The sequence below is a fragment of the Topomyia yanbarensis genome, chromosome 1 (assembly GCF_030247195.1).
Source record: "Topomyia yanbarensis strain Yona2022 chromosome 1, ASM3024719v1, whole genome shotgun sequence".
Lineage (NCBI taxonomy): Eukaryota > Metazoa > Arthropoda > Insecta > Diptera > Culicidae > Topomyia > Topomyia yanbarensis.
In genome coordinates, this window is record NC_080670.1 from 100234123 (window position 1) to 100251812 (window position 17690).

The 17690-nt window shown below is 35.4% G+C and overlaps 2 protein-coding genes across 3 annotated transcripts in view; both read left to right on the top strand.

Moving 5' to 3' along the window:
- LOC131690772 (transcription elongation factor SPT6) overlaps positions 1–17690 on the top strand; it is a 752894-nt gene that overhangs the window by 617266 nt on the left and 117938 nt on the right. The window lies entirely within an intron of this gene.
- Positions 6717–17690, top strand: part of LOC131696420 (E3 ubiquitin-protein ligase ariadne-1-like) — a 61335-nt gene continuing 50361 nt past the window's right edge. The window contains exons 1-2 of the mRNA XM_058984961.1: positions 6717–6807; positions 6859–7035. Coding sequence (XP_058840944.1) covers positions 6717–6807; positions 6859–7035 — 268 coding nt within the window. The remainder of the gene's footprint in view (positions 6808–6858; positions 7036–17690) is intronic.

The window sequence follows — 17690 nt, forward strand, 5'->3', positions numbered from 1 at the left end:
ATTATATCTTCAGTACAGCGGTTTGTTGCATAATTTCAAACAGATATATTTTAAAATTTAAATTAGTATACCTAACCGTTCAATTTGTTGTATACTTTAAAACGCAATTAGAACTGTGTTTTAACTACATAGGGCAGGACAGATACTCTGACTGGATAAACTGGGAAAACAATTTTAAGTCCAGTAACGATTAAGACATGGCTTGAATTTGAATCGAAAAAGAACACCCGCCTAAACTGCTGCTGGGACGGTAAGTTCTGCCTAAATTTAAAAAAAAACGCGTAAATGAAAACCGCGGAAATTTCAAAATTCGCGTAAAAAATACCGGGTAATAAAACCTGAGTGTACTCCCCTATATAAAATACTACGCTGCTGAACAGTGCAATAACTACAGAAGCACGTTGTCAGATGCCTTACTGATAAAAAACATATAACCAAAATATGAAACATATGAAAACCAATAGGCTCTTTACCCTAGGCAGCTACAATGCGCCGTAAACATGGATTAACAAATTACAACGCACACGCATGCATAAAAATAAATATATTTTATTCAAACGCAACACTCTTAAGCAGCACACACCGTATTGAATTAAATCCAAACCACCCCACCCACCCACTTTGCAAATCATTCTGTGACACCGTGCTGGTACCCGAAAAATCCGCACACGGCCACCGCTGCCGAAAATGCATAGCGTCTACCGCTTATTGTAGTGCCCACACGCTGCAGCCATGATCTTACCCGTTCGACATAAGAACAAAAACTGATTCAAACGGGTACGCGTCACCTCTATTTATAAACTAACCGTATATGGTTTAGTCACATAGGTGCGAGTGTGTGCAAATGCCAACGTTGCCGAAAATCGAAAGCGCTTATTGCATCGCCCGGAGACGATGTTGTTCGTATGAGACAAGAGCAACAACTGATTTAAACGGACATGCGTCGCTTCTATTTATGACTTTTCGTCTTTCATTGAGTCACTAAGCTGCCCTCTTTTGACAGCTGTGTCTGAGAAATCTGCCTCACGAATGGTAATTTTCCCGTTTTTCGTGAACTTTTTAATTTTACCAATTTCCAAAAGTCTACTTTTATTGGGGAGATATTAAATTATTACCAATATTTAAGTTAGGTGTTTCTGAATCGGTTGGTGTATGAATGATTAAAATCCATCTAGTAATATCGGAGTTATAAGCGTGCAAACCTTACATAGTTTCGTTACATGGGAGATAGTTTAGATTTTAGAATGACACCTAGCCCCAGATAGTAGAGTAAGACATTTTTAATGTCAAAAACAGGTTTCGGCCGGGTTAAAATGATTTGGGAAAAACCCGGTTACAACCCAAAAATAGAAACCTCAGCGATACATAATAGAATAGCGGCATAATAGGAATTGTGTTATATATCAGGTTTGTTTGTATCAAAAACCGTTCATATTTACTGCTGTAAGTTGTTGTGATGAGATTTGGAACTTCTATTTCAGTTTTTGGGGTGATTTTATATTACGTGGATGCCTCTTTGGCCATAACCGGAAACTCTAGTAATATGGGAGAACTCACTCTCTTCTAGGATATGAAGCATACATTGCAAATTAAATAACAGGTTCAGAATCCGCACGCGATCGTTCAAGAATACACGCAAATATGCGACTAGCCACACGGTTATAAAACCGAATTTATGCACGAGAAGTTACATACACGCTAGCACACGCGACAAACACGTTCACATACAAACGCTTGAGCCCTTCGCGATCATCCACGCATACCTACGCTTACGATCTAGCAAACAGGATAACACTCCGGTGACTAAGTGAACGTTCTAGCACTTATAAATTTACAAATGCGGTCTGAAGAATGAGCCTACATACGCTTGTGTTCGCGCGATCATGAATTGGTTATGTCCGGAAATTATTCCTCTCGGCCCTAGCCGCCTAGGTCCACGCCCTCAGCTGGACTAATCAGAAAAATGACGCTAATATCTACTAGACAATACGTTCCATGGCGACATGACAGGGAACTCTAGTGATAGAGTTGATAGTGATAGAGAACTCACTCTCTTCTAGCATCTGAACCATAAACTGAAAATTAAGTATTATATTAACAGTCCGTGCGATCATCCAAGAACACACGCAAATATGCAAATGGACACCCGGTTTTAAAATCGAATTTAAGCATGCGAAGTGACACGCTAGCACACGCGGCCCACAGACATCTACGCGACAAACAAACGCCCACGCAATCGAACACAATAACATCCAAACGCTCGAGCCCTTCGTGAGGGTACACAAAGCCGAATCGCGATCATCCATGTACAACTACGCCCAAGATTTCATAAACACAAAAACGACCCCAATGTTTTAGTAACTCCTACAGCACTTCTAATCCGATTAACGCGGTCTCAAGCGCACACAAATACACGCTCATTCCAACGCGATCGTCAAGTTCAATCCACTGCACAACTGAACCGTACAGTCGATATCACAATTGGAATCACGGCCTGCTGCAATTGGACTGAAGCAGTGATGAGTGATTCTGATAGGGAGCCCTTCCGTGAACTCAGCTCTACAGCTCCAGTAGGAAAACTCTCAAAATAGAAAGAAAGATAACAAAATTTAAAATATCTATGAGAATTGTATTCTGTAATAAAATTATGTTTTTGTCTGCCAGTTAGTATGAAATTTGGGAATATATTTAAGGCAGTTGCAAGAAAAACATTTTTACCAATTACTTCTCCGCGATGCAATCACATTAAATATATTTTCATTCTCTTCAGACTTTCGTTGCCAAAAAATAAAACTTTTTAAAAAATGAGTTTTTTTGTAGTTTTAGTTTATATTAATTTTTTTTAGTTTTTTGGTAAATTCACAACTTTTTATACAGCATTTGTTTTTTGCGAAGAAGAGATTATTCCCTGCAATTTTTTCTCGGAGTGTTTTGCTGTGTAAAATACAGATCTCGAACCACATTTTTTTTAAACGATTCCTGCATAAAATTTTAGGCCCTTTGAAGGTATTGCTCTTGAATCAAAATGCTTTGCTTTGCGTGCAAAATGCTCAGAACCCATGCTGGTAAAACGTCTAATGTTTCAACCGTATCGAAGATGGTCGTTCGCGATTTTAAAGATTTTTGGGTGAATCTTGGAGGAATTACTGTGTTGTAAAATCTGTCGGGAAGTGCCAATTTGACCAACAATCGCTGTAATATTTTAATTCTTGCGGAAGTGATCGTTTAGTGTCGAGATATGTGAATATTAAAAACAAAAGTGGAACTCTGGTCAAAGAACGGACTTCGAGTCTTTCCGTATTAGCCCGAGTTTTTGGAATATTTATTTACAGGTTTCATAGCCTAACCTTGAGAAAGTCACCTCTATCAGATGCCATCATATCAGGCATTCAATAATGATAAGTTTCGATAGATTGCGCCAGGCAAACAAAATCATTTTGCAGAACAATCTACAACATGGGGGTGGGCGTAGCGTATTGGTAAATCGATTGCCTTGTACGCAGCGCACCTAGGTTCGAGTCCCGACCCCGCACATAGGGTTAGAAATTTTTCATAAGAGATTTTTCTAACCCGAAGAGGCGAATGACCTTAAGGTTAAAACCTCTATAATCAAAATAAAAAAAAATCTACAACATGTCGTTGATCGTAAAGCACTATAATAAAATTCAATATCCTCGTGTTTATGGATAAATTCAAGATTCAACTGCCCGATACGGCACCTCGAACTTGTGATACGGTCTTTAAAATTATCGCTGTACAGAAAAGTGGAATCGTCACAAAGGATACATGAAAAAACTAATTATGCCTAGATATTTCAATGGTGATTACGCGGTAAGATTGCGTCCTTCCTACCTGATCCGACAATACAAAACACGACAGTATTATTTTACAAATAATGCTTTGCAGTTATCAATGACAGATTCCTACCTCCATATTCTATGATGAAACGGCTCACTATCATAAACCGTAACAGCAGTCGTTAAGAAAACTCATCTCTGACAATTAATACCAATACACAGTCTTCAATTCCGTTGCCTGATCCCCAAATGATTGCCAACTTTGTGACACTTGTTCAGGCAATAACGGCAACTGCAAAACCGTAAAAATTGTGTGTAACTTCAAATCAAAAGCCAGAGTTCTCAGTTGGGACGAAGAAAGAAAGAAGATCCAACCGTGCATGTACTGATGAGATGAATTCGAAACGCATAAGCATTTTATTTTTAATTTGTCTTCATACGAACATCTGTTCATACGAACAGCTGTTTTTGTGAATTTGAAGTATAGAATACATCCTTTTTATTCCAAAATTTGAATTTGAAAAAAAAAATCTGTGCACGTTTCGGGGCTTTGGTCGCTGTACTAAGATTTTAATCAAAATTCATAATCCCGGGATTGGATGGTCGTGGATATTTATATTCGAAACCAAATTATTTTGGATCCAATGTGCTGAGCAACAGTCTGTTATAATTTCGTAAGTTCATTTCGATCGGAATATATAATTTTCTACAGAAACCCATATAATTTGAAAGAACCTTCCTGCATGGCAAGAAATTTTAGTTCGTTGTGAACTTAACATGAAGAATGTTAGAAAGAAGGTATTTTTTCTGGATTTTTTAAAAACAATGCGAAGAACGAAACGATGTCTCGGAGTGGTCGAACTAGACTTAGATGGTAAACTAAATATAGTTTGGTTCCATAAATTATAACTGCAAATTAAATAACAAATGTACATGGAGGAAATTGATCAGGACACTAACACAGGCAACTCTGGCATATAATTTCTGTGCTTCATAACTTACATTGAATCCAGAATATATTTCGATTATTATAGATTCAAGTTTCTTAAGGGATGAGTGCTTTCGAGTAAAGTGTGGTGTGCTCGCAGTTCAATTAGCTATTTTTTCCCTGCTTAAACATCTATAATTCGTTGCGCTAGTGTCGGCTCGCTTGAATGCAGCAGAAGTTTCGGAACGCGCCAAAGTTTGCACTTCTAGTGATTATAAAGTGTGATAAAACGCGATCTAATTATCCAACGCAATAGCATATATGATAATAATCCCTTCAGAAGTTTCGCTGTTTTTATAACTTGCTCACTCCACCAATCAATTGCTGCCAACCTTTCAATCTGCACTGTCATAATGGTTCACAACAAACATCGGAACCAAAATAAACTGAGCAATCACAAACAAGAAAGTGTCGAAACGAATGGCGTTTTTAACCTTGATAGCCTATGGGTGAATATCCAAAAGCTGCTCGCCAATTCTAACGCGCAAATATTGGCCAAAATTGAATCTTGGAAAGCTGAACTTGGACACCGAATGGACAATCTGGAGACTCATCTCGCTGCAATCAAGGTTGAGTACACGTCTGAAATAAACCATATAACAAAAGCGGTGAAGGAACTCCGCAATGAACTGGATGGTACTGACGAACGCGTGAGCCGAATGGATAGATCAAATGACCTCATCGTATCTGGAATACCATACGTGCCCAACGAGGATTTGCCTCTTATTTTTCGCAACATCTGTAAGGAGCTGTTAAATACTTGCGATGATCGTTCGCTCGTTCACTTGAAACGATTATCGAAGCAAGCTATCACGACTGGATCAACTCCACTGATTATTTGTCAATTCGCCTTTCGCCACCAAAGGGATTATTTCTTCAAGAGATACCTTAGACATGGAGCGTTATGCCAGCGGCATGTAGGCTTCAATAACGACAACAGAGTTTTTATTAATGAGCATCTTACGGCTACTGCTATGGAAGTTCGTGCTGAAGCATACAAACTGAAGCTACGAGGACGCGTACAAAAGGTATTTGTTCGTGATGGCCTTGTTCATGTGGATGACCATGGAAAAGTTGAAGCCCTTCACTCGGTTCTTCAGCTATCTTCAAAATTCAGTTAACCTTTCCATTAAGCTCTTCTTTCCTTCCACTTTTCCCATGATACCTTCCAGATTTTTCCTGTGTTTCCAACCTCTCCTAAAAGTCAAAATATTACACCTATCCTTGTTTTTGCCTTTTCCCCAAGTTTTTTCTTATTATCCTTTGTATCCGATCCTCGAGTTTTCCATGATTGTTCCTTCCTAAAAGTAGTTGTTGCTGATAGTTTGTGCTGCGCTGTACTATAAACATGATGATGGAACGGACTGCTGTTGGTGCTGTTGCTGTTGCTGTTGTTGGTGCTGCCGCTGTTGTTGCTGCTGTTTCTACTTCTGCGGATGCTATTTCTATTACTGCTGAACAAACGATATCGTGCTGCTAGTATTATTTTGTGCTACGACAAATGAAATTTCCATTGATGCTGTTCTGTGCTTTTAATGATATTATTTCCAATTGTCAGTTGAACTGCGACATAAGTGCATTAATTAATGTTAGAAGAAACTTCTAGATGTAAGAATATGTTCTCTATTATCGTTATCTTTTCATGTGGGGAAGCTTTGCGAATTGCTTCTCGTGTAAAGTTTCTTGTATCTCATTGCACTGATTATGGCTAGCCAATTGTTTAACAATACCTCTACAAACATGATTATTCCTAAGTCTGTTCTAAATGCTGCACTATACACAGATAAACTTAATATTTGTCATGTTAATGTCCAAAGTCTTTGTGCACGAAGGTTTGCCAAACTAAATGAACTTAGAATTTTGATCAATAATAGCAAAATAGACATCTTTGCATGTCAGAGACTTGGCTTGATGCTTCTATTATCGACCCTATGATTGCTATAGACGGGTTTAAACTATTCAGGAATGATCGTAATCGACACGGGGGCGGAGTATGCATATATGTGAAAAATAAACTAACAAGTAGGATTGTGCGGAAATCCACACTTACAGATTACTCTCGTTCTATACCAGAATTTCTGCTGCTGGAGATCCAGTGTGGTATTGATAAGATTCTTTTAGGGGTGTACTACAACCCTCCGAATGTAGATTGCTCGGAAACACTTCTATATCATTTCGATGAATATACTGTCAAGTATAATTCCACATTTTTCCTGGGTGACTTCAACACAGACCTGCTAAAGCACACTGGTAAATCGCAACGTTTTAAAGATGTTTTATTGAACATGTCCTACACGTGTATTAATGATGAGCCCACGTTTTTTCACCGAACGGGCTGTTCCTTGCTTGATCTTTTTCTAACGGATTCCCCTAACGCGGTCCTTAGATTTGGACAGGTATCTCTGTCAGGAATCTCAAAACATGACTTGATATTTTCTTCGCTTAATTTTTCAGCAAAATTCGAACCAGAGCTAATACATTATAGGGACTACAAAAATTATGACGCCCAGGGACTAAATGATGCCTTCGGCAACATCGATTGGAGCGAATATATTAGTATCGATCACACTGATATGCTAGTTAATATTTTGAATGGCCATCTACACCGAATTCATAATTCATTCTTTCCACTAAGAGTTGCCAAACCGAGAATTAATCCTTGGTTCAATGCAAATATTGAAAGAGCTATGGTCAACAGAGATATAGCCTATAGAAATTGGAAGTGCAGCAAAAGTGTTGAAGATTATGCCCATTATAAACGCCTCAGAAATAATGCAAATGAACTAATTAAAAAGTCTAAAATCGACTTTGATAGACGTAATTTTAATATGGAAATTCCCAGTAAGCAACTTTGGAATAACATTAAAAAACTCGGTGTTTCTAAAAAAGGAGCGGTCCAAAATAACTTTGACCATTCTGCAAACGATATCAACGATTACTTTTCTTCCAATTTTACCGCTGACAACTCTTCAGTTCCTACCTTCCCCACAAATAACAATGGTTTCCGCTTTAGGCTTATCCAAGACTATGAAATTATGAGCGCCGTATCCTCGATTAAATCTAATGCGGTCGGGCTGGATAATATTCCCATACAATACATTAAGTTAATCCTGCCTCATGCACTGCCATATATACGTCATTTATTTAACTCAATTATAAATTCATCAGTGTTTCCCCGCATATGGAAATGTGTCAAAGTAATCCCCATCAAGAAAAAAGGTAATTTAGCTTGTTTATCTAATCTTCGGCCTATTTGCTTGCTCAGCACGATATCTAAAGTTTTTGAAAAACTTATTAAAGAACAAATTTCTTCTTTCATTAACGAAATGAATTTCCTACATCCCTTTCAATCCGGCTTCAGAAAATTCCACAGCACTGAAACCACACTGATGAAAGTGCACGATGATATTTCGCAAGTGATTGATAAACGTGGAATAGCTATTCTTCTGTTACTTGACTTTGCCAAAGCGTTTGACCGTGTGTCACATAGTAAGCTTTTATCGAAGCTAGTATCGTCTTTTCAATTTTCTCATTTTGCGGCGAATTTGATGAAGTCATATCTGTGTGATCGAAGTCAGGCAGTTTTCTTCGATGGGATTATGTCTTCCTTTCAGCACATTGGGTCAGGAGTTCCACAAGGGTCTGTACTTGGACCTATTTTGTTTTCACTTTTTATAAACGACTTACCTCTAGTATTGGATTTTTGCTCGATACATTTATTTGCAGATGATGTTCAGATTTATTTTTGTGCAAATAAAACATATAGTATACATTGTATAGCAAGAAAAATTAACCATGATTTAAGAAAAATTATTTTGTGGTCCCAGCGAAACCTGCTCTTCGTTAACCCCACGAAAACTAAAGCGATGTTACTAAGCAAATCTACCATTCTTCCGACTCCACCTCAACTTTACATAGATAATGCATTAATCCAATTTGTGAATCGCACTGTGAATCTTGGTGTTATATTCACGTCTAATTTGAGCTGGGATGACCAAGTAAATGCGCAATGTGGAAAGATATACGGTACTCTGAAGCGTTTGAATCTAGTTACTAAACATTTTGAAATTACCACCAAAATTAAACTTTTCAAATCACTTGTTTTACCACATTTCATCTATGGAGACTTCATATACTCAAATGCGTCTGCAGCATCCATGAATAAGTTAAGAGTTGCTTTAAATACGTGTGTTCGTTATGTCTACAACCTCTCCAGCTATTCCCGAGTTTCTCATCTCCAAAAATCTCTCATAGGTTGTTCATTTGCTAACTTTTATGCTTATCGGTCCAGTTCGATCCTGTACCGACTTATCAGTTCCAAAAAACCTGAATATTTACATTGCAAACTAAGGCCGTTACTTAACCCACGTACACTTAATTATCAATTACCTCAGCACACTACTGCTTATTACAACCAATCCATGTTTGTTAGGGGTATCTCTGTTTAAAACAATTTGCCATACTTTTTAAAATCCATTACCTCATTGAGAAACTTTAAGCGAGAGCTGCTTTGTTATTTCAACGGCATGAATTAGAGTGCGATATTAGAGAACAATTAGAATTAGATTAATTTAGAATTAGATTTAGTACCTTTTCATATTATTTTCAAATTAAAGCACAGAATTCCACCAAGATGTAACATTTGAAAAGACTTTAGTCTTACGTTACATAATGTCAGTGAAATAAATAAATAAATAAATTTAGATTATAGAGGTTTTAACATTAGGGTCATTTGCCTCTTTTTTCGCGGTAGAAAATCTTATTTGAAAAAACTGTTACCTTGTGTGCGGGATTGGGAATCGAACCAATCGATTTACCAACTACGCTATGCCAACCCCTAAATTCCATTGCCTGTAGTAAAATATAGTAAACAAGAGAAATACTAAACAGTCCTAGAAATCAACCTCTGTGTTCTAAATTTTGAATTGAAATGTGTACGGATTTTTCTTAGTCCACAGTTGGTCAGCTTATACCATAGCTTTGCTAATATTTTGTAGATGTGATGTTTTGCGTTGCGATGTTTCTCCAAATCGACTGTAGTTAGTATGTTTTTCCAATGCCAAACCTCATATCTGCACTCTCGGTTGCAATAAAGCACATGAAATATATCACAACTACAAGCCCGTCTCTCTAAACGTCACAGTAAAATGTGCCATCTACAAACGGAGTTGCCAAGACCACATATGTAAAAGAGCATAATAGCAAAAGTGATCGGCAAAATGTAATAAAATAATAGTTATCAATTATCTCTCTATTATCTTCGCGAAAAACATGTAATATGCTTATACGATCCTGCAATGAGTAAATGCAGAGGTGATAGTAGAATTAATAGCCTTCTGTGTGCATTAATTGTTAAATAAATTTGAAAGTTGCAAGGAAATTTTTGCACGCGATTGTCTCCGTTTGACGTTTCTGTTAGATATGATGCAATGAAAAAACGCTCTAGAAATGCGCTATACATGCTAAATTATTGTTCGTGAGTCGAATCGAAAAAGGGGCACTTTACAAGACCAGGAGCTGTTTGCTTCGGCTTTGTGTCAGCATTTCCTGTAGCTGTTATATTCAGTCGCTCATGAGAAATTTTTTTACCTTTACAACAAATCTCGTTCGATTACAGTTTTTAGGAGCAGTAACAGATGGCTCACGATGGGGATCGTCTGAGTCATACTCTTGCTGAGCCAAGAGAGCATAACGATTTGTAGTGGTGAGGAGTAGCTTTTTCAGTATTTCTGTTAAAAGTGTGCTTAGAGCGGTCACGCATCACCTAATCGAAACGGTAACAACACCGTCGATCTCAACTATGTAAACTGACATTTAGATGCTGTCAGTCCGACATAAAGTCTCCTGAAAAAATGCTCCGACACTCGGCATCAAACACCTAATCTCGAACCTAACCTAACGAAAAACAAATCTGCAGTGAAGTTATTTTTAAAAAGTCTTCAAACTTTAGTAATCTGTTGGTACTACTGATGGTTTCGAATCTCCGCGTCACTTTCGAAGGATTTTCTTAAACATAGTTTTCGTGCTTTTTTATAAAAGTCTACATACTTCGAAATCTTAATTTACTTTATAAACTAAGTGCAGATAAGTCATAAAGTAAGTCACGATAAGTGTGCCATTTTCAATTACACACTCAATTATTGTTCGAAAGTCGAACAGAAAATGAAAGTCAAAGTGGTGTTCAGGGCACAAAACTGAGACTCCTCCAAGGGCGCCAGAAAACCACGTTACGGCTCTGGGGCTATACAGGCGAAGTTGCAACGTACCCTTGGTGTTGCGAACGATCCATGGTCTGATTCAGTTGAAAGTCAGCATGTAGAGATGGCGTATAAACCAAAATTCACAAAAGTTGGGAAAGGTTATTGCAAATAAATAAACGTGTGGGATATATTTGCCACAATTAGATACTGTTAATACAAACATAAGAAAAAAAAAATTACATGAAATTTACTTTCAATTACAGCAGCAAGAACCCATTTTTCGTGTTTCCTTATTTGTGAGACATAAACTGCACTTTTACCTTTATTCTTCCTTTTGTTAACTTCAGGCCATTACAGTTTTTTTTCTCAAAATTAGTTAAGTTTTTAATAAAGGTTTTTTTTTAAAACAATTTCCTTTTGCATTTGCTAATATCGTTACTTTTGAGGTGCAGGTTCAGATATATATTGTTTTGTTCTGTCAGATCCGTTGTACTTTTGATTGTTAACAGTCTTAATCTTCTACAGGCGCAAAAACAATATAAATTCAAACGTTTCACACGCGCCTAACGTTTATCACGATTAATGAACAATGATAAATAATTAAATTATGTTCAAATTTTCATTCGAGACGAATGAAAACCGCAAAAACCCACAATGCATATTTAGTGGGTTTTAGTAAATTTTGGGTCACTGAATCCGAAATTCACTTAAAAAAATTGATTGTATCTACCTAACAGTGTGATATGGCCTTTCTTATTACACTAGTCATTTGTATTTAATTAACATTATTTTTAGAATATCAAATAGTACATTTTTAATGCGCTTGCAAAAAAACATGATTTTTTATTGAAAAATCTTGAAACTGCAGCTTTTGTGCTTGAACGCCAATATTTTGATATCGTTTCCAGTGAACATGATATCTCTTGAAACAAATCACAGACCAATCTTCAATTCGTGATTATAATAGCACGCTTACGACAAAATTTCAAAATTAATTGTGAATGTTTCCCTAAAAAATTTTAAGAATACAACGTGTTTTAGCCACCGTAAAAATAAAGCTTTTTGCATAAATAAATATCCTCATTATGATACCAATAATTTTAAAATAGAGCAACAGTTCATGACTTCAAATTTATTTGTAAATTGGAACTACGGATATGGTATGAATCGTAACGGACTTTCTCAAAAAATCCGCATTCGAGATCATCGTTGTGATACGAAGTAGAGTGAGCCGTACATCGAATATTCCATTCTGACATGTGTTTCAAAAAGTACCGTCCAATATATAATTCAATAACAAAATAAAATAACTGTTTTGCAATCGAACCTTTACCAGAAATCTACCTGATAATGGAGGTTCAACATAACTGAATGTTTTTAAGCCGTTAGCCCCCCCCCCCCCCTAATGGAAAAGGCTGCGCACGCCTATGGTAACAACACTCTATAAATTCGTAAGCTTTACCAAGCAACTATGAAATCTTCAGTAGAAAATCATATAAGCTTGAAATAAGCCACCGCCATCCACACAACACAACGCAAATTAAATCAATCTCACCCGCAATGTCGCTTGTAAGACGATAACAAACCAAAGATCACACGCCAGTGAATACACCACAGCGACCCAGGGGCGCGCGCGGTGGCGAATTTATCTGAGCGCGCCACAGAGAATTTCAAGAGCTCTTCTCCACACTCTAGATCGTTCCAGTGTTGGGTGTATGAAAATTTACCTATGCCATCAACATGCGCTTACACATATCAAATACATTGGTGTATATGAACGAAAGAGAAGCGCTCTCGTTTTGCTTGTCAGAGTGTGGGGAGTAATTTCAATTTCTCTTTACTGCACAGAGGATAGAGACATCACTGGTATGCGGATAACTTTAAGATTGTTTTAAGGCGAATAATTTGTTTCATGGCACCACATGTCTAATTATTTTCGTTGAAAAGTTATGAGCACTTGTTCGCCAAAAATGGGGGTTTTGCCTTTCTCAAAAGAAAGGATATGCAATCACCGTGAAAGTCGACTTTTTAACCCATGCCCGGTGGGCCGAGTCTTATATACCATTCGATTCAGTTCGTCGAGATCGGAAAATGTCTATATGGGTGTGTGTGTTTTCAAAACTCACTCACTTTTCTCAGAGATGGCTGAACCGAATCACTCAAACTTGATTTCAAATGAAAGGTATAACGCTCCCATAAGCTGCTATTGAATTTTTTTGTCAATCGGACTTCCAGTTCCGGAGTTACGGGTTGAAGAGTGCGGTCACCCAGCAGAATCCCATATAAAATGGTAACACCATGATGTCCAAATGGTGTAATACATATTAAAAAGGGTGCAACATAGCTCGGATTTGCGGGTCTAGGTCACTAATGGTCATTTTAAGCAGCTTTGACCACATTGGCCACTTATGATGGTTCTTGATACCCCCGGGTACTTTCCAAGTTCGCAAGTTAATGTCACACCTTTTTCTTAGGGAATTCTTGACCGATTTTTACAAACTTGGTTTCAAATGAAAGATTCAATACTCCCATTGAATTTCATTCATGTCTGATATTTGGTTCCAAAGTTACAGGTTGGTTATTGCGGGCACATGGGAATTTTCCATATAAACCGGCACAATCGTAATACTTCAAGGGTTAAAAACCTTTTCTATTTGCAAGTCTAGATCACATCATTTCTATTTGCAAGTATAGATAACTGATGATTAATCAAAGATTCTTTGAATATATTGTCCACTATCGACAATTCCGGAATTCTCGGGTTCTGGACGAATTCCAGAATTAGTCACATCGGTTACTCGGTGATGACTGAACCGATTTGCATAAACCAAATATCAAATGGCGGGTATAAAATGCGTTCCTCCCGTCCCATTGACTTACACTCTCTTCATCCGCCATATATATTTTTAGAGAATTTCGTCCTATAATAATATATAATAAGTGAATTTGGAGTCGCTGATCTCAAATTTTTTATCGAAAAGATCGAATCAATTCATCTTAGTGATAAATTGATTTTGTCACATATTTTATGATATATGTTTTGCCAAGGATATGCACTGAGAACATAAATAAACTATCCGATTTCATTATCGCCAATTCGTTTCTTGCGGATTAAATTCCAACGTACTTTTGTGAACTGTAACATATTTTTTCTACAAATTCTATACTATATGATAGAATCTATCGACATTCCTACTATGACTTTCAGCTATAGACTCGGGATCGTTTTTTGATTGTAATCGACGATTTTATTAATTTGTGTTTAGGCTAGCCTCAATTCGGTTAATTTCTTAACTGTGTTTTCGATTTTGATAAAACACTTATCTTTAGAGTACGCTATTTTGAAATCAAAGATGGCGACTCAATCAATATGGATATTTTTGGAATGGTCTTGAAGAGTAGGTGCCAGAAATTGATTTTTGACGCCATTTTGCAATCCAAGATGGCGACTTCCGGTTTAGCGAAATTCGCTGTATCCCAATCAATATGGGTATTTTCGGAATGGTCTTGACGAGTAGGTGCCAGAAATAAAAAAAATCTACACCTTCCTCGCAAGGTTTTCCATGAAAATTGATTTTTGGCGCCATTTTCAAATCCCAAATGGCGGCTTCCATTTTCGCGAGATTCTCTACAACTCAATCAACATGAGTATTTTCGGAATGGTTTTGACGAGTAGCAGACAAACGTCGATGTTTGCCGTCATTTTAAAATTCTAGATGGCGACTTCCGGTTTACCGAAATTCCCGCATAAAAAATTTGGGCAATAATCTAAATCACCCTCAAAAATAAGATCTAATCATAAACCAACAAAATGCAAAATATTTTTTTGTGTTCATCCAGGAAAGTGCGGTGAGAATGGAAGAGAGAAAAGAAAGAGATGTATGTGGTGTGAGTTGGGGGTTTGAATTTATTCAAATTAAACATATAGCTTAAATTTAAGTAAATTCAACTGTTTAATTAAAACTATTTGTACTACAACTTCAACTTCCAAAAATACCAATATTGATTGGGTTATAGCGAATGTCGCAAAATCGGAAATCGCCATCTTGGATTTAAAAATGGAGTCAAAAATCAATTTTTGGAACCGACTCGTTAAGATCATTCCAAAAACACTCATATTGACTGGGTTATAGTGAATGTGGCTAACCCGGAAGTCGCTATCTTGGAATTCAAAATGGCGTCAAACATCAATCATTGTCTACTACTCGTCAAGACCATTCCGAATATACCCATATTGCATGGGTTGTAGTGAATTTCGCTAAACCGGAAGTCGCCATCTTTGATTTCAAAATGGCTTCAAAAATCAATTTCTGGCACTTACTCTTCAAGTCCTTTCCGAAAACACCCATATTGAATGGGTTATAGCGAATTTCGCTAAATCGGAAGTCACCATCTATGATTTCAAAATGGCGTCAAAAATCAATTTCTGGCACCTACTCTTCAAGACCATTCCGAAAATACCCATATTGATTGGGTTATAGCGAATTTCGCTAAACCGGAAGTCGCCATCTTTGATTTTAAAATGGCGTCAAAAATCAATTTCTGGCACCTACTCTTCAAGTTCATTCCGAAAATACCCATATTGATTGAGTTATAGCGAATTTCGCTAAACTGGAAGTCACCATCTATGATTTCAAAATGGCGTCAAAAATCAATTTCTGGAACCTACTCTTCAAGACCATTCCGAAAATACCCATATTAATTGGGTTATAGCGAATTTCGCTAAACCGGAAGTCGCCATCTTTGATTTCAAAATGGCGTCAAAAATCAATTTCTAGTACCTACTCTTCAAGACCATTCCGAAAACACCCATATTGAATGGGTTATAGCGAATTTCGCTAAACCGGAAGTCACCATCTATGATTTCAAAATGGCGTCAAAAATCAATTTCTGGAACCTACTCTTCAAGACCATTCCGAAAATACCTTACTATGACTTTCAACTATAGACTCGGGATCGTTTTTTGATTGTAATCGACGATTTTATTAATTTGTGTTTAGGCTAGCCTCAATTCGGTTAATTTCTTAACTGTGTTTTCGATTTAGATAAAACACTTATCTTTAGAAAAGCGCATCTTTTACAGTCTAGCCAAATATTAAGCATAAGCACTCTAGTTAACTAGCAGAATTTTCATAATTACTTTCATCAACTATAGACAATTCTAATAATCTATCAATCGTACAATGTTCTTTCTATATTATGGATATGTGCAGTGAATGTACCATGCTTGAAATATAGTAACAAACATGACGACAATGTTCCATAAATACCTTCTCGTCTCATTGCGACTGTACTCTCCGCAAAATAGATCTTTGTCACACACGTCCATAGCGAACTAGTCCCACCATTTGATAACATTGTTCCTTCAAATTGATGTTCTTTGTGTGTTTCAAACAACAATTAAAAATCATATTCGATTTTGCTCTGTTTGCTTTCGGCCATTTCTGTACAGCCAGTTTATAAAAAGAGCATGGAGTCATTTTAAATCTTCAATGTTTTCCTAATACACTATAGTTATAACACTATTTGTTACTTGTATGGACTTGTCATATATATATATATATATATATATATATATATATATATATATATATATATATATATATATATATATATATATATATATATATATATATATATATATATATATATATATATATATATATATATATATATATATATATATATATATATATATATATATATATATATATATATATATATATATATATATATATATATATATATATATATATATATATATATATATATATATATATATATATATATATATATATATATATATATATATATATATATATATATATATATATATATATATATATATATATATATATATATATATATATATATATATATATATATATATATATATATATATATATATATATATATATATATATATATATATATATATATATTAGCTATTTGTCAGCTAATAATTGTTGCTGAAATAATGCTATTTATGTAGAGGTATTATTCGAACAGCATTATCTTGAATATAACCAAACATACTTACCATATTCTTAAGCACATGGGAATTTCCCATATAAACCGGTACAATCGTAATTCTTCAAGGGTTAAAAACCATTTCTATTTGCAAGTCTAGATCACATCATTTCTATTTGCAAGTATAGATAACTGATGATTAATCAAAGATTCTTTGAATATATTGCCAACTATCGACAATTCCTGAATTCTCGGGCTCTGGACGAATTCCAGAATTAGTCACATCGTTTACTTGGTGATGACTGAACCGATTATTATATATATATATATATATATATATATATATATATATATATATATATATATATATATATATATATATATATATATATATATATATATATATATATATATATATATATATATATATATATATATATATATATATATATATATATATATATATATATATATATATATATATATATATATATATATATATATATATATATATATATATATATATATATATATATATATATATATATATATATATATATATATATATATATATATATATATATATATATATATATATATATATATATATATTAGCTATTTGTCAGCTAATAATTGTTGCTGAAATAATGCTATTCATGTAGAGGTATTATTCGAACAGCATTATCTTGAATATAACCAAACATACTTACCATATTCTTAAGCACATGGGAATTA